Source organism: Hypanus sabinus, chromosome 1, assembly GCF_030144855.1.
Source record: "Hypanus sabinus isolate sHypSab1 chromosome 1, sHypSab1.hap1, whole genome shotgun sequence".
Taxonomy (NCBI): Eukaryota; Metazoa; Chordata; class Chondrichthyes; order Myliobatiformes; family Dasyatidae; genus Hypanus; species Hypanus sabinus.
Genome location: NC_082706.1, coordinates 208,105,192 through 208,127,779, shown reverse-complemented (window position 1 = coordinate 208,127,779; position 22,588 = coordinate 208,105,192). Strand labels below are relative to the sequence as shown.

Here is a 22,588-nt window from a genome sequence, read left to right as displayed (position 1 = left end):
AGCTAAACAACTTTGACATCGTCTTGATGAATGAAATTCAATGCAAATTTTTGCTGAAAGAGAGAATTTTATGCAATGTAACTCAATTATATACAGAAAATGGTTGAATTCTCTGACCATCTAAAATCTGCATGTAACTGCCCCTGACCTCAATGAAAGAAGGGCACGGCCAATTTTATTTTAAGAGAGCTGGGCTTTGTCACGTGCACATTGAAGCACATGGCAAAGTGTGTCGGTTGGCATCAAAATCAACTCAGCATTGTGCCTGGCAGACCAACAGCATCACCACACTTCTGGTGCCAACATAGCATGCCCATAACTCACAAACCCTAACCTATATGTCTTTGGAATACGGGAGGAAACCAGAGGATGTTGAGGAAACCCACATGGCCACAGGGAAAATGTACCAACTCCTCACAGACAGCGGTAGGAATCGAACCCCGATAAAGTGTTGTACTAACCAGCACCCTACCATGCCGTCCACATTTCCACATTCCCAGCAACTTTAACCTCCTTTAGATTTCCCAATACCACTAGGACCAATTATTCAGGGTGCAATAAACCTAATTATTCAGTAATCCTGAATATTTCTGGTAGAAAATTTCAAAGAGTCCAAACACTGTAAAACCTCGTCTTGGTCTTAAATGGCCAACCTCTTGAGTCTCTGCACATGAGCAGGAGACTCTCCTTTTACAGGGTTTTATTGAAGCCAGTATAAAACAAGCCGTATCTGTGAATGTTTACAATGAGATAAGTTTGAGGAGAAAAGGAAACCGAGAAGAACAGCACATCACAGGCCTTTCAGCCACAGTATGGTACTGACCTACAGTACTGGGCAAAAGTCTGAGACACATTTATATAGCTAGGGTGCCTCAGATTTAACACAGTACTGTAGTAATTTTATGTATTGCACTGTACTGCTGCCGCAAAACAAACAACAAATCTAATGACTTCTGTGAGTGATGATAAACCAGATTGCTGCCTCAGTAAAGCACCCAGCTCATTCACACTCCCACCTGCCTTGGGCATTCCCTCTTCCCCCTTCACTCACTGGATAGGAGATTTGACAAGATGCACTCCTGACCTCACAATCTATCTCGATATGATCCGGCACTTTATCAAACTATCGGCACTGCACGTTCTCAGCCGCCTTTACACTTTATTCGGCATCCTGTTACTGTTTTACCTTGTTCTATCTCAATGCACTGTGTAATGATCTGATCTGTATGAACAGTATGCAAGACAAGCCTTTCATTGGATCACGGTACATATGACAATAATAAACCAATTGCAAAACTGGCTATTTAAGAGGCATGGTAAGCACCCAGCAGAAACAACAGACCAGATCTGAGCTCTGCAACCCTGCCACATCTAGCAGAGAATGTTAATGACAATTAAGCCCCTCCCCGGAGGCTCAACAAATATCCCTATTCACAGTGATGGAAGGGATGAGAACATCTGGAAAAAGTGCTGAAGGTTTAGCCAAGAGTCCTCCCAGCATCCTCTCCGTGGTCCTCAGTTTGACTGGTGCCAGTTTTCAAGCCAATTGAATTAACTCCATGTGACATCATGAAATCCCAGAGTCAAGCTCTGGGCCCTGACAATAGCACTGAAGACTTGTGATCCAGAAGTTGTTGTGCCCTTCGCCAAGTTGTTACAGTAAAGCTACAACACTGGCATCTACCCAGCCAGGTGGAAAACTGTCCAGGTAGGTCCTGTTCACAGGAAGCACAAAGCCAACACCGGCCAATTATCAACACAAGAGATTCTACAGCTGCTGGAAATCCAGAGCAACACACACAAAATGGTGAAGGAACTCAGCAGGTCAGGCAGCACCTATGGAGGGGAGTAAACAGTCAATTTAAACATCAGCTGTTTATACCTCTCCATAGATGCTGTCTGATTTGCTGAGCTCCTCCAGCATTTTGTGTGTGCCAGCCAATTATCACCTCATTGTCTGCTTGCGATCATTAATGAAGTGATGGAAAGAATAATAAACAGATCTATGAAGCGACTGATCACAACTCAGTTTGTATATCACCAAAATCAGTCAGCTCCTCACCTCATTACAGCATGGATAAAAAAACTGAAATTATTCTGGTAATTTCACCCCCTCCCCCACTTCCCCCTTCTATTCCCTACACGGACCTCTTATCTCTTCTCACCTGCCCATCACCTCCCCTGGTGCCCCTCCTTCTTCCCTTTCTCCCATGGTCCACTTTCCTCTCTCATCAGACTCCCTCTTCTCCAGTCCTTTACCCTTCCCATCTATGGCTTCACCTCTCACCTTCCAGTTATCCTTCCTCCCCTCCCCCACCTTTTCATTCTGGCATCTTGCCCCTTCCTTTCCAGTCCGGAAGAAGAGTCTCAGCTCGAAACATCGATTGTTCATTCATTTCCATCGACGTTACCTGACCTGCTGAGTTCCTCCAGCATTCTGTGGCATCGCTTTGGATTTCTAACATAAAGTTCTAGAGAAGTACAGCACAAAAACAGGCCCTTTGGCCCATTAGGTCCATGCCGAACCATTTAAATTGACTATTCCCATTGACTTGTACTGGGACAATACCCATACCATCCATGCACCTGTCCAAACTTCTCTTAAACATTGAAATCCAGTTTGCATGGACCACTTGCACTGGCAGATCGTTCTACATTCTCACGATCCTCTGAGTGAAGAAGTTTCCCTTCATGTTGCCCTTAAACTTTTCACCTTTCACCCTTAACCCATGACCTCTGGCTGTACTCCCACCTAACCTCAGTGGAGAATACCAGCTTGCACTTACCCTGTCTATACCCCTCATAATTTTGTATACCTCCAGCAAATCTCCCCTCGTAATTATACATTCCAAGGAATAAAGTCTAGCCTATTCAACCTTCCGTATTGTCCTGAACTACTTATCTGCAGAATCTCTTGTGGTTATGATTGGAAAACACTTGGAAAAGGATCAAGTGTTTTCCTGGCGTATATGACGAATAAACTCTTCTGGGACTTCCAGCTGGGTAAATATATCAATTTTAACTGACATTTTCATTACGCTTGTTGTTGAAATGTTGGTTATAATTGATACCTGCACCCAGCTGGAAGCCTGAGAAGAGTTTATTTGAAAAGAACCAAAAGAAATTTCTCTGAACTTCGCTCCCCAACATACAACTCATGCGATCAGCAATAGTCCCACACATTGCAAGCAAGGCAACTGTATACGTTTCAATGAATTCCTGGAATAGGTGCCCATCCTGTTAACTGGGACCACCAAATCTACTGACACCTACTGCAAGCTAAGTTTTGAACAGGTTAGATCCATCGAGGCCCTGGATTCAAGAGCAATCTAAAATTCAAGGTTAAATGAGCTCTTGAACTGGTCCACTGTTTAGGTAAGGTCTTGGCCCAGCTCTACTTCCCTAACAGGAAGGCCAACAATCTATCGCAACCTTGAATGGATAATGATTCTACCTTAACAGTGATCTAGGACAGTGACATCAGCAGGTCAATGGCATTCTAGAACAGGAATTCCTCACTCATTCCACCGAGATGTAACACTGAGCGTCATAGGAAGTCATTCCTACCTGTGGCCATCAAACTTTACAACTCCTCCCTCGGAGTGTCAGACACCCTAAGCCAATAGGCTGGTCCTGGACTTATTTCCACTTGGCATGATTAACTTATTATTATTTAATTATTTATGGTTTTATATTGCTATATTTCTTCACTATTCTTGGTTGGTGTGGCTGTAACGAAACCCAATATCCCTCGGGATCAATAAAGTATGTCTGTCTGTCATCCTCTCCATCAGATGAGCTTTCATTGTAACACTAAGCCCTTTGTTCTTCAAATTTCCTTTAGACTGTCATAGCTAGTGGAGATAAGCGCCCACTACCTATTAAACGTTCCCAATGGCAGGTGTCTCAAATAATCTCTTACAACCAAGTCCAGTTCCTGGTCTTCACATGTGGCTTAGCTACCAAGCCTAGTGACAGGAGAACGGGCAAAGCTGGGTTAGTGGTGCCTGAAAACCAGTTGCCTCTGGCAGCTGGGGTTCATCAGCCATGGTTGGCAGCTCATCTAGGAGAAGGAAAACTCTGATCTCAGAGCTCTGCTGCTTTACAGCTATCCCCAGTCAGGACCAGCTTCGGGAGTAAACCCCGAGGAAAATCCAGCACTGGAGTCCTACGTTGAGTTCAGCACTGACTGGCAACTTCTGCGACATCTCTGGTGCCAAACTGTATCGGTCTCTGAGATTCATTTGGATTATCATCTGCGTAGAGAGGGGGAGGCTGCTGTATGGGCAACAACTTGTTCTCCATATCATGGTACAAAACTGGGAGATAAAAGTATTCCAGAAAAGGAACACAATTTCTGCTTATTGATTTTCTGTTAAACAAACCTGGGTCAATGCTGATAGACACTGGGTGGCCACTTTATTTATTATCTCCTGTTTCCAATAAAGCAACCCCTTTGCACGGTCTTCTGCACACCATTGTTGTAACGTCTGGTTATTTAAGTTACTGTTGCATACCTGGCAATTTGAACCAGTCTGGCCATTCTCCTTTGACCTCTCTCATTAACAAGGCATTTTTGCCACAGAACTGCCGCTCATTGGGTGTTTTTTTGCTTTTCACACCATTTTCTGTAAACCCTAGAGACTGTTGTGCATGAATATCCCAGGAGATCAGCAGTTTCCCAGACACTCTAACCACCCCATCTGGCACCAACAATCATTCCACTGTCAAAGTCACTTAGATCTCATTTCATTCCCATTCTGATGTTTGGTCTGAACAACTGAACCTCTTGACTATGTCTGTATGCATTTCTGCACTGAGTTGCTGCCACCTGATTGGCTGACATATATTTGCATTTAACAAGCAGGTGTACACAATAAAGTAGCCATTCAGCATATCACTCTCATCCCATCAGCCTCAATAACTCGTTGGGGGCAACTGATCAAAATCCAACATACACTGGATTTCCTCCCTCTTCATCCATCACCCTAAAAATCTGGTTATCGTGGGGTTCTTTATTGGAGGGTGTTGTAAAATCTGAACGAGGTTCAAGCACTACATTATTATTATCTGCTTCCTCTGTGATCACTGCAAAAAAAATTCAGTAAGCTATGTTATACAAGAGCGCCTGTTTCAGGGGCCTTGCTGTTCATGTTGTTATTGTCTCTGAGAAGTTTTATGCTCTACTTTAGAAGTTATTCCATTATTTCTTAAATTTGAGTACCAAGTTACTCATCATTCTGCTGGCACTATGCCTCTTTCTAACAAATAACTAATAAATATGCAGTAGTAACTCTTATCTCTTTTCTAGATTCTTATATGGGTTCAATACATCCAGACCAGGGTATCAATCCTCCGAATCTGATTAGATTATTCAATGCTGGTGGAACGCAGCAGGCCAGGCAGCATCTATAGGGAGAAGAGCTGTCGACGTTTCGGGCCGAGACCCTTCGTCAGGACTAATTGAAAGAAAAGATAGTGGGTCTCGGCCTGAAACTTCAACTGTACTTCTTCCTATAGATGCTGCCTGGCCCGCTGAGTTCCACCAGCATTTCACGTGTGTGTTGCTTGAATTTCCAGCACCTGCAGATTTCCTTGTGTTTAGATCACTCAATGCCTCTTTTCTCTCTGCTGTTGCTTGCATGGTGGGTGGTGGGAATGCTGGTGCTTTATGCTAGAACTAGTGGGGGAGGAGGAGAGGGAGGGTTGACGCTGCTGAATGGGAGGGAGGCAGCGGACTCTCGGGTTCTTACATTTTTACTGTCATTCATTCTTTGAAGTTTTAAGTCTGTTTCGAGGATGCCTGCAGAAGAGTAAGAGTCTCAAATTGTATACTGCATTCATCCTCTGATATTAAATAAAACCACTGAACCTCTCCGTCCTTTTTACATTAAATGCATTTATCTTATTCCTCCTTTCATCATCCAATCTCATGCTCAAAGGGCTGACTTTTACTTCTAATTCTTATCTTCCCATTAATTAGCCAAATAATAACAACATAATGTTTCAGTCATTATCTTTTCTCTTTTGCCTAAAGACTGAACTCCTTTCTAAACCTTTCTTTATTGCTCAAATACCATTTTGTTTGATGCTCCTTAATGATTAATTTCAGATTTCCTCACTGGCTTCCTAATTGTTCTTCTTTGAGAAGAACATTTTAAGATTAGCCTGTCACATGTATAATAAAACATACAGTGAAATCCATAGTTTCTTTTCTGTAATGACCAACACAGTCCAACATGGTATCGTAGTGATTTCCTCTGGGTGCTCCAGTTTCCTCCCACAGTCCAGAGATGTACCAGTTGGTAGGTTAAATTGTCCTGTGACTAGGCTAGGATTAAATCAGGGGTTGCTGGGTGGAGCAGCACGAGGAGCTGGAAGGCCTGTTCCACACCGTACCTCGATAAATAAATGTATAATGGGACAGCCTGCAAGTGCTGCCATGCTTTCAGCATGAACGTAACACGCCCACAATTTACAAACCTAATTGTGCCTTCTTTGGAATGTAGAAGGACCTGGAAGATATCCACGCAGTCTCAGGGAAATTCACAGACTCCTTACAGACAGCAGTGGGAATTGAACCTCGATCTTCCAATCACTGGTGCTGTACAGCATTATGCTAACCGCTATGCTACCAATCATATTCTCTCTCATTGTGGACTCCTGTGCTGTAGATACCTATTACACACCTCCCTCCCGCCATCAATAGTTCCCAAATACTCAACCACATTTACAAAAAGTAACCACGTTTACATTTCACAGAACAGAAGATTTTGAACACCATTTTAAAAGCTTGGCTTTGGTGCGGCAGCTAATACTGTTTCCATTTTGTCTTCACAAGTTCTATTCTCAGCATTTCCAAATTAGCTCTTCTCTATTCATTTAAATTAGTCAAGATTATTCTTACAACATTTGCTAGCACCATCTGAAACCTAACTTTATTATGGTCACTATTGAATGAATGCTCCAAAATTGTTAGTTCTTTGATCTGCTCTGGCTATTGACGTTTACTAGATCTAACATCAGATCATCTCTTACTAGTTTTGTTTTCATATTTTGGTATACAGATAAAACAGCCTTAAAACACACTACAGAGATTATAATGTCGTATTTTCTTTACCAACTTTTCTAAACTGTTAAACATTGATAATGTTATAGTGCTATCTACTGATTGAACATGTACCTTTGGTTGTCTGGTAAATTCAGCCATTGAAGTATTGTAAATATCCGTTGCTCGTGGGGAATAACACTGTAAACAGTAACAGTACAAGTGAATTAACAAAGGCCAAAAAGTAAATAGAACACATTGAAGTCAATTACTGGAAACAAATATCAGGTTATTAAGCTTCCATTTACAACCAGATATTAAACTCACAGAAGAATAGCTATGTTTATTCAATGTAAATTGTGACAAATGAGCAAATTTGGAGTATCGGGTGCAGTTCCAGTCAACTATCTACAGGAAAGATATTAACACAATTGAAGAGTAGAGAAAATTTGCAAGGATCTTGCTGTGACCTGAAGACCTGAGTTATCGGGGAAGGTTGAATAGGTTAGGACTTTATTCTCTGGAGTGTAGGAGAATGAGGGGAGCTGATAGAGTAGACAAAATTATGAGGGGTATATGTATTAAGATACAGTGCAAAATAGACCCTTGTGGCACTTCAAGACGAGCTGCCCAGCAATCCCCCGATTTAATCCCAGCCTAATCACAGGACAATTTACAATGACCAATTAATCTACCAACCAGTACACCCTTGGACTGAGGGAGAAGACTGAAGCACCCACACGGTCAGAGAACATATAAACTCCTTACAGCTAGTGGTGGGAATTGAGGCCAGGTCGCTGGTACGTAAAGAGTTGTGCTGGCCACTACACTACCATGCCACCCCTCCCACAGTGGCAAGGTGGAGATGTGTCTCCATCAAAGGAGGTGTAGGGCTCTCCTTCCCTCTGCTAGCCTGCAGGTCACCCCTGGGCAAGGTGTAATAACTGTTTACCGTACCCCCCGCTCCCTGATCAGGGTCAGGTGAAACCACGGGAGCAGGTAGTGGATGGTCGTCTGAGCAGCTGGTACATATCACAAGTCCCGGTTATGTGACCACTGACAGCAGGCAGACAATCTCTGAAGGGTAATGATAATGGCTGGGGTCACCTGTCTTGTAAAGACACTGCCCAGAAGGAAGCAATGGCAAACCATTTCTGTAGAAAACTATGCCAAGAACAGTGATGGTCATGGACCTTGACCACCCACATCATACAAAAGGGCACAGAGTGATGACAATGACCAAAGGTGGTACCAGCTAACAAGACACATCAACTGATGTCACCTGAAAGTCCCGTGTGCAAACATACAGGGAGATATTCTTATACTGGAAGCAATGCTGTGGCGAAAAATGTCAGAGCAGACTGTTAACATGACGTTCCCACTTCCTGGACAGTTCTGCAAAACCTCCAGTGCGGAGAAAAATTACAAAATGTTGCCAGGATTTGAGGTCCTATGTTAGGGAAAGGATGAATAGGTTGGGACTTTATTCCCTGGAGTGTAGAAGATTGATAAGAGATTTAATAGAGGTATACAAAATTATGAAGGGGATAAATAGAAATGTAAGCAGGCTTTTTCCATCAAGGTCAGGTTACACTAGAACTAGAGGTCATGGGTTAAGGGTGAAAGGTGAAATGATCAAGGGGAACACGTGGGGGAACTTCTTCACTGTGAGGGTGGCGCAAAGGTGGAATGAGCTGCTAGCGGAAGTGTGTGTTGATTTGATTGCAAAATTAAAATCAGTTTAGATAAATACATTTTTGGGAAGGATATGGAGGGGTTTAGTCCAGTGCAGGTCGATGGGACTAGGCAGAATATTAGTTCAGTCTGGACTAGATGGGCTGAAAGGCCTCTGTCAGTGCTGTAGTGTTTTATGACTTTAAGTTCTTGAAATATGTGAAAACAGGGCAGGCTGTAAATGCAGACACGCAAAAAGCTTAAAAATTCAAGAAACAAAAGGGTGATTAAATGCCAACTACAGATTATAACAATTTAAGAAAAAGTGAACACAAGACACGCTAAGAAAACTCAAAAAATATATCATTGGCATCCGTTAGTCTCGAGAGACCATGGATTTGCACCTTGGAAAGTTTCCAAGGTGCAGGCCTGGGCAGGGTTGTATGGGAGACCGGCAGTTGCCCACGCCTCTCCACGCCACCGATGTTGTCCAAGGGAAGGGCAAGGGCCGATACAGATTGGCACCGATGTCGTCGCAGAGCAACGTGTGGTTAAGTGCCTTGCTCAAGGACACAACACGCTGCCTTAGCTAAGGCTTGAACTAGCAACCTTCAGATCACTAGACCAACACCTTAACCACTTGGCCACTCACCAACACAAAAAAATATATATATATATAAAAAATCTACCGATACCATTAAATTGACAAAAATTTGACAGAATATTACATCTGAAATGCATTCACATATTATGTCTCAATTTTATTTAATTGGGGGATTCATCAATTAAGTCTTCAGGTCAAGTCGAGTTTATTTTCCTTCAAATATATACCTGCAGATGGCCAAATGAAACATTTCTCCAGGTCTGGTTGTAAAGCAAAGTAGTACACGTAACACAAATAACACACAATAACTTTGGAAAGTAAGGATAAAATCTACAGATGAATTACACATAATTCATGCACTTTACTTTTTCTATTTAAGTATTGTCAGGTATAGAACAGATTAACCAGTGACAGTTTAAATATACGGCCACCTGGAGTTCAGAAGCCTAATGTCCTGGGGGAAGAAACTGTTTCTCATCCTGATCATTCTTGTTTTTATGCATCAGAGTCTCCTGCCTGATGGTAGAAAGTCAAAGAGGATGCTGGATGGATGGGTGGGATCCTTGATACTAAGGGCCCTGCATACAGAGTGTTCCTGATAAATGTCCTCAACAGATGGTAGGGAGACTCTTATGATCCTCTCTGCCATTCTCACAGTCCTTTGTAGGGACTTGTGGTCCGATGCTCAACTGCTCCCATACCTGATGGAGATGCAGCTTCTCAGGACACTCTCAATGGTGTTCCTGTCAAATTCAGTTAAGATGGGGTGGGGGGTGGGGGGGAGCCTCACTTGCCTCAAGTGGAGGAATTGCTGTGCCTTCTTGCTCAGGAAGATGATACTAAGGGACCAGGCGAGTTCATCTGTGATGTGAACTCCCAGAAATCTGGTGCACTGAACTCTCTTTCTGTGGCAAAGCCATGTATTATCAAAGAACTTCAATTAAAACACCTTGGCATGTCAATAAAAGAGAATAAATACTTACACAGGCCAGAAAAAGGTACCAGGCTTTACTCCTTGATTTTCAGTTGTTACCCAGATCTAACAGGTGAAAGATAAGGAATCAGGTATTATTGTTCAGGAAAACATTAAACAGTTAACGTAGCAGGATTAAAAGTTAAGGAGATTGGTTTTATTCACCACATGAAGCAAACAGTGAGACAAGTAATTTGTATCAAACCAGCAGGGATTGTGCTGGACAACGCACAAGGGCCACCATGTTCACCAACTCTCACCCATACATCTTTGGAATGTCGGAGAAAACCCGAGGAATTCCACAGAGTCACGGGGAGAACGTACAAACTCCTTACAGACAGCAGCAGGAATCAGTTGCCTGCTCATTTCCACGGATGCTGCCCGACCTGCTGAGTTCCTCCAGTTTGTTTGTACGTGTTGATTTGACCACAGTATCTGCAGTGTACTGTGTGTTCACCAATCCCCCTATGTTGTATAATGTATATTCATTCAATTTTGGAAGAAGGGGAGGTTAGCGTGCGGTGGATCCCATCTCAATCTGTTAATGTCCATGAGTCAAAGGCATTTGCAAGGTACGAAGTCCCAGCCTTATGAAGAAATAACTCCATGAAATGTCATTGCTCATTGGTGCACACTACAGCTTCAGAGGAACTTGGGGGCAACTTCTGAGCCAGAAGGTGCTGAATCTGTGGAATTCGTTGTCACAGAGGACGGTAAATGCCAAGTCACTGGGTGTATTTGAGGCAGGTTGATAGGTTTTTGATTAGTACAGGAGTTATGGTGAACAGAATCTGAATCAGGTTTATTATCACTGACGTATGTCATGAGATTTGTTGTGTGACGGAGATCGGTACATGGATGATAGAAAAATGGAGGGCTATGTTGAAGAGAAGGGTTAGTAGGTTAAAAGGTTGGCACAACATTGTGGGCTGAAGGGCCTGTGACGTACCATCATGTTCTGTATTCTATGTTTCCTGGTTCTGGTTATTGTGGCCTTGTGTCTCACCAGATCAACACTGTATTCCAAGAGAAGCTGTTGTCTTCTACTGACATACAACTCAGAGTAGTCAACAAATTTGAAGACTGGAGGAAGGTATAAGGGGGATGTTTTTACACAGAGAGTGGTGGGTCTGTGGAATGCCCTGACAGGGGTGGGATAGATCAGGGCAATTCTCCTCATAATGGTTGGATGGTGGAGAAGACTCAGTGGGCTGAGTGGCCTCATTCTGCTCATATGTCTTATGAATATAATTTTAGGATGAAAGTGGCATCACAGGTAAACAGAGTTGTACAAAGAAAGCCTTTTGGCACATTGGCCTTCATAAATCTATGTACTGAGCACAGGAGATGGGATGCTATGTTGAAATTGTACAAGACATTGGTGAGGCCTAATTGGGAGTGTTGTATGCAGTTCTGGTCACCTACCTACAGGAAAGATGTAAATAAGGTTGAAAGAGTACAGAGGAAATTTACAAGGATGTTGCTGGGTCTGAAGGAGCTGAGTTATAAGGAAAGATTGAATAGGTTAGGACTGTACTTCTTGGAACATAGAAGACCGACGGGAGATTTGATAGAGGTATTCAAAATATGAGGGGTAAATGCAAACAGGCTTTTTCCACTGACTGGAACGAAAGGTCATGGGTTAAGGGTGAAAGGTGAAATATTTAAGGGGAAACTCAGAGGGAACCACTGGGAGGGTAGTGTGAGTGTGGAATGAACTGCAGCGCAAGTAGTGGATGCAGGTTTGATTGCAACACTTAAGAGAAGTTTGAATAGGTACATGGATGGTAGGGGTACGGACCATGGAAGTGGGCAGTTTAAGTGGTTTGGCATGGACTAGATGGGATGAAGGGCCTGTGTCTCTGTTGTACTTTCTTATGATTCTATGATTGGAGGAAAGTATAAGGCTAGATATCAGAGAGTGGTGAAAGTGTTGAACACTCTGTCAGGGGTGGTAGTAGAGGCAGATACATTAGGGGCATGCAAGAAGCTCTTCAAAAGACACATGAGTGATAGAAAAATGGAGGGTTACTTTGGAGGGAAGGGTTAGATTGATCTTAGAGTAAGTTTAATGATCAGCACATTATGGGCCATTACTGTGCTGTAATGTTCTATGATGTATGTAATACAGTGTAATACATTAAAATTACTATAAATTCAATAATATATATTAAAAAAACAAGGTGGTGTGCATGTACTGTCCATAAATCTGATGGCAGAGGCAAAAGGCTGGATAATAGGGTTGAAGACAAAAAGCAAAATCAGCCATGATTAAATGGTGGAGTATCCTCAATGGGCTGAATGGCCTTCTCTGTCTTATGGTCTTAACAGCATTCCTTACTGCTTGATGCATTTGCCTTTCTAGAGAAGCATTCAAAGGCAACCGACTGTGCCCAAATCAGATCAAAGTGAGACTGCAGGATGGAGCCAGAAGGCATAATTGATCATTTCCATCCATGGTTTCCAAATCATTCTCAGCTGACCTATCAGCACTGGGTCATCAGAGATGCCTCACTGAACTGAGACCCACTGGCTGTCTCAGATCCCATGATATAACTCAAAGAAGACCTGGGGAATTTGCCTAGATTCCTGAGCAAGAGGATGGCGGGGTTGCGACACAAAGGAGGTGTAAGGTGCTCATTCCCTCCACTAGGCCTGCAGATCACCCTTGGGCAAGGCGTAGCACCTGCTTAGTCCCTCTCCAACCCCACTCCTGATCAGGGTCACATGAAGCCAAAGAAGCAGGTGGTGGATGGTTGTACGAGCAGCAGGTGCAGATCACGTCCTGGTTATGTGACCACCGATGCCAGGCAGACAATCCCCGAAGAGTATTGATAATGGCTGGGCTCACCCATCGTGTAAGGACACTACCCAGAAGAAGGAAATGGCAAACCACTTCTGTAGAAAAACTTAGCAAGAGCAATCGTGGTGATGAGACTGTGATTGCCTGCGTCATATGTCAGGGCACAGAATAATAATGATCAATCTCAGGGACGTGCACTACTGCACATCTCCAGACAATTGTCACATTCCAAGCTGACACCACTGTGTCTTCAAATTTCCATTTATTTTACAACGCACCAGGAGGAATCACATTTAACTCTTTATTTACACTCTTGCTTCTAATGCTGATAATCCCATGCAGGTTCCAGCAAGACGGAAGGAGAATAATAACTAAATCTTATAGAGATAGATAGAGTAGGGACGTGTATCAATGTATTTCAGCTATCTTATATACTTAGTGTTTTTATTATTATTTTCTTAATTGTATTTTGACTTTTTGTGCCACATCAAATCCAGGGTTATAATTATTTCATTATCCTTTACACTTCTATTCTGGAGTGAGATTAGTTCTTGAATCCTGACTTTTTATTTATTTACTTACTTACTTAGTTTTTTTTTCTGTATTTACACAGTTTGTTTTCTTTTACACATTGATTTTCAGACTGTGTAGTGTTTCATTGATTCTATTGTATTTTATGTGCATTTACTGTAAATGCCTGCAAGAAAAAGTATCTCTAGGCAGTATATGGTAAATTTATTGTCAAAGTACAAGCATACCACCGTATACAAACCTGACATTCATTTTCTTGTGGGCATACACAATAAATCCATGACTGAATATTATCCAGAACAGAGTCAATGAAAGACTCCACCACCTGGGCATTAAACCAGTGTTCACAAGACAACAAACTGCAATATAATAATAAATAACATTAAATATCAAGAACATGAGATGATGGATCCTTGAAAGTGAGTCCATAAGTTGTGGAAACATTTCAGTGATGGGTCAAGTGAAGTTGGGTGAAGTTATCCCCTTTGGTTCAAGAGCCTGATGGCTGAGGGGTAATAACTGTTCCTGAGCCTGGTCGCGTGAGTCCAGAGGCTCCTGTACCTCCTTTCTAATGGCAGCAATGAGAAGAGAGCATGACCTGGGTGAAGGGAGTCCCTGATGATGGATCTGTATTCCTGTGACAACAATCCGTGTTTGATCAATGACGGGGAAGGCTTTGCCTGTGTTGGACTGGGCGGTACCCACTGCTCTTTGTAGGATTTTTGTTTCTTACAGAAAATCCTCCAAAAAAAAAGGTACTTTGAATAATTTGTGTTGAACTTTGAGTGGGGTGCTTTCAGGATAGGAAAAGATGATCGGGAGGGATGCCATTATTCAAAAGCAAATAGTCTGATAATGGCTGACATGAGTTATGCCTCCTGACTAAGAGAGAATGTCACCAGTGTGATAAGATTGCCTTTTAAGTTTTTATAAGAGCATAATTAATTCAACTATTTAAATTTATGAATTAATTATTCCAGAACAAATCAGCAAAAATAAAGCACTCACTTCATGTTTTATTTATTGGTTAGCTCATTTAAAATCTTTCCTTTCCTTAATTACTTTCTGAAACATTAACTGAGTGTTTTCACTGATGGATGGATAGGGACGTACTGTACTACTACCCTCTCCCAAGGTTTCCAACTGAAAAGCAACAGAACTTACTGGCTGTCCTCCCCACCATCGAGGATTGAATTTTTCTCTGCTCCGAAGGCTGAAGTTGGCATCAAACACAGGGTCATACATTAAGTTTCCAACAATTCCGTGTGATTCAGGATAAAGTCCCTTTGTACGAAAAACAAAAGTGCATTCATTAAATACGCTCTTTGATAGTCAGAATGTACAGAGTTTTTACACAATCACTTAACAAGAGAAACTGTATATTTAGAATCTATATCTAGCAACTTAAAACTGGAAGGCTCTCTTCCTCATTCAGTTATGCATTGACAAAAGTAAGAAAACAAGTATTTGTGTTTAGTTGCAAAAGCCTTAGGCACTATACGTATACAACGAGGGAGCCCAAGACTTTTGCAGAGTACTGTAGTAATTTTATGTATTACGTTGTACTGCTACTGCAAAAAAAAAAGCAATTTCATGGCACATGTGAATGACGATAAACCTGATTCTAAAATGGGTCTCTATTTGTGGACCGAGAGTGGGAAGGGGACAGAGAGCAAAGAATCATGTTTGGGAAAGGGGAAGGGAGAGGGGAGAGAGCCGGAGGCATCAGAGACATTCTGTAATGATCAGTAAAGCAATTGTTTAGAATCAAATGACCTTGCCTGGTGTCTCAGGGCTGGGTGTGCCCGTGGCACTCCTTCTCTGCCACCTGTTCTATACCGCTCCCTCAGCACTGCACTTCACCCTCACCATTCCCAACATCCTTTCCTCCTGCCAAATTTACAAACTCGCTCTCCGCTCCACGTTGACAAGAGGATTTAGGCGCCTTAGCTATATATATAGCTAGGACTTTTGCACTGATGCGTTCATTCATTTCCACAGATGCTGCCCGACTTGCTGAGTTCTTCCAGCATTTTGTGTGCTGCTCCAGATTTCCAGCATCTGGAGAACCTCCTGTGTTTATTGGGAGAGCCAGAAGAATGGGGCTGAGAGGGTTAATGGATCAGCCATGGTGGGCTGCAGGAGCAGAATAGCCTAATTCCACTCCTTTGTCTTATGAAATTACATTTTCCCCCTGTACTTCAGCTTTGAATGCTTTGATTATTCAACAATTTCAAAACCTAGAGTGCAGAATGTGCTCAAAGGGTAAAAATTAGTGAGGGGATGGAGCAAAGTACTGAAATGTTCACATCAACAAAACTGCCTTTAATGAATCTCAGCGATTTTATTTCCCTGAGTACACAGTGCCTACAGTATTGTAGCACTTTAACACAGATTAGTTTAAAATCAGGCTTGTCAGAGCAGTACTCAATGAAGAGCCAAAAAAAGTTAAAGTTCCTCACCTTAGAAATGATTTATTTTTCCTTTTGCTTTCAAAACTTTATACATCATCATCATTATGTGCTTTGTCGTATGCCATGGTCTTTCCTTGACTTAGATTGTTTTTGGTTTTTTTTATATAAACAGAAGTGCTTTGTTGTTGCCTTCTTCTGGGCAGCGTCTCTACAAGACTCCTTCCCTCCGCTAGCCTGCAGGTAATCCTTGAGCAAGGTGTACCACCAGCTTAGATCCCCCCACCCAATCAGGGTCACCTGAAGCCATAGGAGCAGGTTGTCACATGAGCAGCTGGTGCCTATCACAATTCCTGGTTACGCAACCACCGACGCCAGGCAGACAATCTCTGAAGAGTATTGGTAGTGGCTGGGGGCAGCTGTGTTGTAAAGACACTGCCCAGAAGAAGGCAACGGCAAACCACTTCTGTAGAAAAATTTGCCAAGAACAATCATGGTTATGGAAAGACCATGTTCGTCTACGTCATACAACACAGAAACAGAATTTAACAAACGAACCAACTTCTGACTGTATGTTCCTGTCTCCTTTTCAAATACACTGCCTAAATTACCACAAATGAAGGAATACATTATGGTACATCCTTAGCTGTTTTTAACCAAGTGTCATCATGTCAAATAAATAGCCATCACATGACAGGTGATCAGCAGCAATTTGGAATTAAGGTTTGTATTATTAAAAAAATGCAGAAATCAAAAATTACTCAGTTTAAATGTTTATAAATTGATTTGTCAGGCAATAATGAAACTAACTTTCTCAAAGTGGAGCAAAAGCTTTATAAATGTAATACTTACAGTAGCAAGAGTATACATATTGGGGAAGGTTTTTGTTGGATAAACTGGCCTCATGTAGGGGGCATGAGTTCCACAAGATCCTAATTAAAAACAAACATTATGTAGAAAAAAACAGGGTTATAATATTTGACATCTGTGGGAAATAAGCACTCGTGAAGTTCTAAAAGCTACCACAGAATATACAGCTGAGGTTTGATGTTATTCTTCAGTGATAAACTTGCAAAGTAAACTTTGTTACATTTGGAAATACTCTCTATCCGGATTTCTTTCATCAAGTTCTTGCAGAATTTATGATCAGAGCAGCACATTAAATTTGCATCTGGAAGTTATTAAATGTGTTATATCCATGCAAAGCCTAAACCCTTTCAACTATAGAAATGGCAAACTAAGTAGGCAAAATAGTTACCAAACAAAATTTTTAAGCAACAAGCTATATGCTAATAATTTTACCATTTACTTCAAAGAATTAAGTATCAGGGTATCTCTGCAATAGACTATTTCACAAAATCAGATTTAGATTTATTTATCACACGTACATCGAATCATAGTGAAATGTGCCGTTTGCATTAACAACCAACACGCTCGAGGTTATGCTGGTGGCAATGCACAAGTGTTGCCACACATTCTGGCGCTGACAAAGCCTGCCCACAATGCTCAGCAGAGAACACAGAACACACCAAGTGACAAAGCAACAGCAGCAACACCTTATATTCTGTCTGGGTAGCCTCCAACCTGATGGCATGAATATCAATTTCTCCTTCCAGTAAAAAAAATTCCCTTCTCCACCCCTCTTTGGCCTCCCTACCTCTTCTCACCTCCCTTGGTGCCTCTCCCCCTTCCCTTTCTGCTATGGTCCACCCTCCTCTCCTATCATGTCCTTCCTCTCCAGCCTGTTACCTTTCCCACCCACCTGGCTTCACCAATCACCTTTTCTCTATCCTCCTTCCCCAACATTTTCATTCTGGTATCTTTCCCCTGAGGAAGGGTCTGGGCCCGAATTGTTGACTGTTTGTTCATTTCCATAGACGCTGCCTGACCTGCTGAGCTCCTCCAGCATTTTACGTGAGTTGCTCTGGATTTCCAGCATCTGCAGAAGCTCTTGTGTTTATGAGCAGCAAATCAAGCCCCATCCCTCCCACACACGCAGTCCTCTCACATATCTCCTGATACCTTTTAAGTCAACGGAAATCAAAATTAGGAGACATTTCAAACTCGCTGCTGACATTTACACAATCACATACACTGTTCCCTCTAACCTGCACAGCCACACCGTAACTGAAATGCTCCCACGCACACAGCCGTTGTTGCCATGCAGATAGAATTTTCTTTAAAATAATGTTTTATTAAAGTGTCGCAATTTTCAGGCTGTACAAATATATCCTACTCAGAGCAGTGGTTGGTCCTCGCTGCTGTAGAAAAAAGTTAGTGTCATAGAAAAGTGCAGCATAGAAATATACCCTTTGGCCCATCTAGTCTGTGCGGAACCATTTAAAGGGAACATTGATCACATCATCAGTCTCTAACCCAGTGTCTGAAAAGCCTTTTCTATTTTGATGGTTTTAGTTACCCTAACATAGCCACATCTTACCATATAACATGGAGCAATAAAAAATACACTTTTTGTGCAGTTACTGTAGAGACAGAGAGTTCTGCTCTCTCCAATTGCTACTAATGTTATTTTTGGGTTTTCAAAGAGAACAAGGCTTGATTCAAACCACAGATTTGCTTGACTTTACTTGTGAATGTTGTACTTCTTCATGCAAATCCAGCGAAAGACATTTACATGTAGTTTAACTCTTTCCTACTTGAAAACATTCATCACTTTCCATAGGAACCAACGAGACTATCTGGGTATACTGAATTGGAAACTTAAGATGAAACACCTCCCCTCTCATCTCTCAAAAAAACGAGGCCTGAAAATGTATCAGTGGAACGTCTACCTGCCCATTGCCAGAATCCTACATATAGCAAAGATTTCAATAAGATTGAAAGGGTGTCCAGAAAATTTACAAGGATGTTGCCAGGATTTGAAGACCTGAGTTATAGGAAAAGGTTGAATTGGTTGACTTTATTCCCTAAAGCGTAGGAGAATGAGGGGAGATTTGATAGAGGTATACAAAATTATGAGGGCTACAGTTACAATAAATGCAAGCAGCTTTTTCCTCTGAAATTGGGTGGTGAGGTGGAGATCAGGGAAGAGTAGCTTCTAATTTTCAAAAGTAGAACCTCTGTTATTTGTTTTCTGTTTTTTAAATTTCAGAAGCAATGCCTCTGATTGTATAGGGTGGAGGTACCGTGTATCTCTACCAAACAAAGTGTAAGGCGCTCCCTTCACCAGCTGGCGGGTCGCCCTTGGGCAAGGTACAGCTCCCGCTTAGCCCCTCACCCCCAATCAGGATCACAGGAGCCATGGGAGCAGATGGTGGACGGTGCATATCACAAGTCCTGGTTATGCAACCACTAACACCAAGCAATCTCTGAAGAGTATTGATAATGGCTGGGGTCACCCGTCTTGTAAAGACACTGCCCAGAGGCAGTAATGGCAACCACCTCTGTAGAAAAAATTGCTGAGAACAATCATGGTCACCATGATCGGCTACATTATCTGACACAGCACGAAATAACGATGATGATATACGATTCTGAGAGGTCTAGCCAAGGTAAATGCAAGCAGGCTTTTTTCCACTGAGGATGGGTGGGACTAGAACTAGTGGTCACGGGTTAAGAGGGAAATGTGAAATATTTAAGGGAAATCGAGAGAGAGCTTCTTCACTCAGAGAGTGGTGAGAGTGTGGAATGAGTTGCCAGCAGGGGTGATGGTGTGAGCTTGATTTCAACATTTAAGAGAAGGTTATATGGGTAAATGGATAGGAGGGGAATGGAGGCCTGTGATCTGGGTACAGGTCATTAATAAAAAAGTAAAGCAACTTTAGTGATGTCTTGCCCAACATTGGTCTCTACTAGAAAAACCATGGAGAATAGAACGTGGTCAAGCAGATGCGCGAAGTAAAGATCGCCACTTTGCTTATTAGCAAGAGTTCCTTTAGGATACTTCAAGTCAACAGCCTGAGTTTAACAGGTCAACTCTTTAACAGTCGATTATTTATCACCCTGGAGGTGGATGGAGGGAAAGGGCACGATATGTTTTACACTTAAAAGCAGTTGCCATACATAGATATGTCATTATTCAAAGCTGATTGGGATTTAGAGAGAGCTATACACTAAACTGGACCAATTTTTTTTTAATTTGGAGTGGATCCCAATTTTTAAAATGCACCATTCATGGTGCTGGAGTCAGTCCGAATCAACTCAGAATTTATTAGTTCCAGTTTCTTGGGAAAATTTTGCAAAGTTTACTGAGATTTTCAAATTTATCTCTTCCTTACAACACTTTCTTAAATGCAGAAGACTCTTCACCATCAACTGAACAGTCTTAAAGAAGCTAGGAAATCAAACACCTCTGCTAGAAGTGGTGGATGTGGTCTCCATGCAACATTGAAGATAAGTTTGGATAGGAACATGGATGGGAGGGGTATGGAGGGCTACAGTCTGGGTGCAGGTTGATGGGAGTAGGCAGATTAAGAGTTCAGCATGGACTAGATGGGCTGAAGGTACTGTTTCTGTGCTGCAATGTTCTCTGATTCTATGCCTCTAATCAAAGTCTAACCACAGATGTCTGTCTCAGGACAGATCCTCTGAAATGATAACAGCAAGGAATTTAAAGTTGCTGATCCCCTCCACCTCTGATCCCCCGATGAGGACTGGCTCATGGACCTCTGGTTTCCTCCTCCTGAAGTCAATAATCAAATTCTTGGTCATGTAGACATTAAGTAAGATGTTGTGGCACCACTCAGCCAGATTTTCAATCTCCCTCCTATATGCTGGCTTGTTATCACCTTTGAGTTGGCCAACGAGAGTGGTGTCAGCAGCAGGTTTAATCTGGCATTGGAGCTGTGCTTTGCCTTACAGTCACACATATAAAGTGAGAAGAGCAGGAGGCTAACGCACAGCCTTATGGTGTAGCTCTGCTGATGGAGATTGGGAAGGAGATTTCGCTGCCAATCCAAACTGTCTGCAAGTGAGGAAATTGAGGATCCAATTGGACAAGGAGGTATTAAGGCTAAGGTATTTGCAACATTTAAGTGCATAGAACATGTACATTAAAATGAATGCATTCTTCTTAATAATTAATGTTTCCAATACTATTTAATAATGAGCCATTTGTGTCTTTGCAGTTCAGAACTGTATGTAGCAGCTATGTTTGTGTAAGCAACAATCATTTCATTTGTATATCCACCATCAGTTACTTCCAGACATCACAGAGGTTAAACCTTTACCTTATAGTGATGTATAAAATCACAAGGAGCATGGATAGGATGAATCCACACAGTCACCCCAGGAAAGGGTGACTGAGAGGTAAAAGGTGACCAAGAGCCAAAAGTTACAGCTATATAGGACCCTGGTCAGCCCCCACTTGGAGTACTGTGCTCAGTTCTGGTTGCCTCACTACAGGAAGGATGTGGAAGCCATAGAAAGGGTGCAAAGGAGATTTACAAGGATGTTGCCTGGATTGGGGAGCATGCCTTATGAGAACAGGTTGAGTGAACTTGGCCTTTACTCCTTGGAGTGACGGAGGATGAGAGGTGACCTGATAGGGGTGTATAAGATGATGAGAGGCACTGATCGTGTGGATAGTCAGAGGCTTTTGACCAGGGCTGGAATGGCTAGCACGGGGGGGCATAGTTTTCAGGTGCTTGGAAATAAGAGGAGATGTCAGGGGTAAGCTTGCTTGCTTTTTTTATATATATAAATGCAGGAAGCGGTGAGTGCGTGGAATGGGCTGCCAGCGACGGTGGTGGAGGCAGAAACGATAGGGTCTTTTAACAGACTTCTGGATAGGTACATGGAGCTTAGAAAAATAGAGGGCTATGGGTAACCCTAGGTAATTTCTAAAATAAGTACGTGTTCAGCACAGCATTGTGGGCTGAAGGGCCTGTATTGTGCTGTAGGTTTTCTATAAAAGTGAATCAGAAAGTAGAGGGCATAGGTTAAAGGTGAGATGAGAAATATTTAACAGGGGCAACTTCTTCACAGAGGATGGTGCTTTTATGGAATGAGCTGCCAGAGGAAATGGTTGAGGCAAGTATGATAACAACATATGAAGCATCAAGCATCACCTTTATTCGCCATATACATTTACATGTATTAGGAATTTCCTGTGCTGTGCTGTGCACGACATGCAACAAGAAACTATTCAACAATTACAAAGAGTTATAATCAGTATATAATTATATGAAGTTAGAGGTTAAAAGATTTAAAAGACCTTTGGATGGGTTAATGGATAGGAAAAGTTTAGAGAGCATTGGGATAAACGTGGGTACATAGGACTAGCTTGAAAAAGGATCTTGTGCTCTCCCGGCATATATGACACGTAAGCTCCTCTTGGGCCTCCAGCTGGGTCCAGGTGTCAATTTTAACCGACGCTTCGATGACAAACTCTTCCATCTTCATCAGGGATGATATCCAGGCACGCCCAGTCCAGTGACATATATACTCAGCTCCCATCATCCTTCCCTCCTGACTGGTTAGTCCCCAACCAATCAGGTTTCCACTGTCTTATTCCAATGGTTTCCTTCTCCTGGCAGTCCCAAATGCCATTGGCAGATAGGAGGTCTATCCATTTGGGTTACCC

At 42.3% G+C, this 22,588-nt stretch overlaps 1 protein-coding gene across 2 annotated transcripts in view; it reads right to left on the bottom strand.

Annotated features, from left to right (window-relative positions):
• Positions 1 to 22,588, bottom strand: part of enpp2 (ectonucleotide pyrophosphatase/phosphodiesterase 2) — a 120,802-nt gene that overhangs the window by 81,057 nt on the left and 17,157 nt on the right. For both annotated transcript variants that reach the window (XM_059984758.1, XM_059984768.1), the window contains 4 exons: positions 16,897 to 16,976; positions 14,798 to 14,917; positions 10,310 to 10,365; positions 7,184 to 7,249 (listed from right to left, as the gene is read on the bottom strand). In XM_059984758.1, coding sequence (XP_059840741.1) covers positions 7,184 to 7,249; positions 10,310 to 10,365; positions 14,798 to 14,917; positions 16,897 to 16,976 — 322 coding nt within the window. The remainder of the gene's footprint in view (positions 1 to 7,183; positions 7,250 to 10,309; positions 10,366 to 14,797; positions 14,918 to 16,896; positions 16,977 to 22,588) is intronic.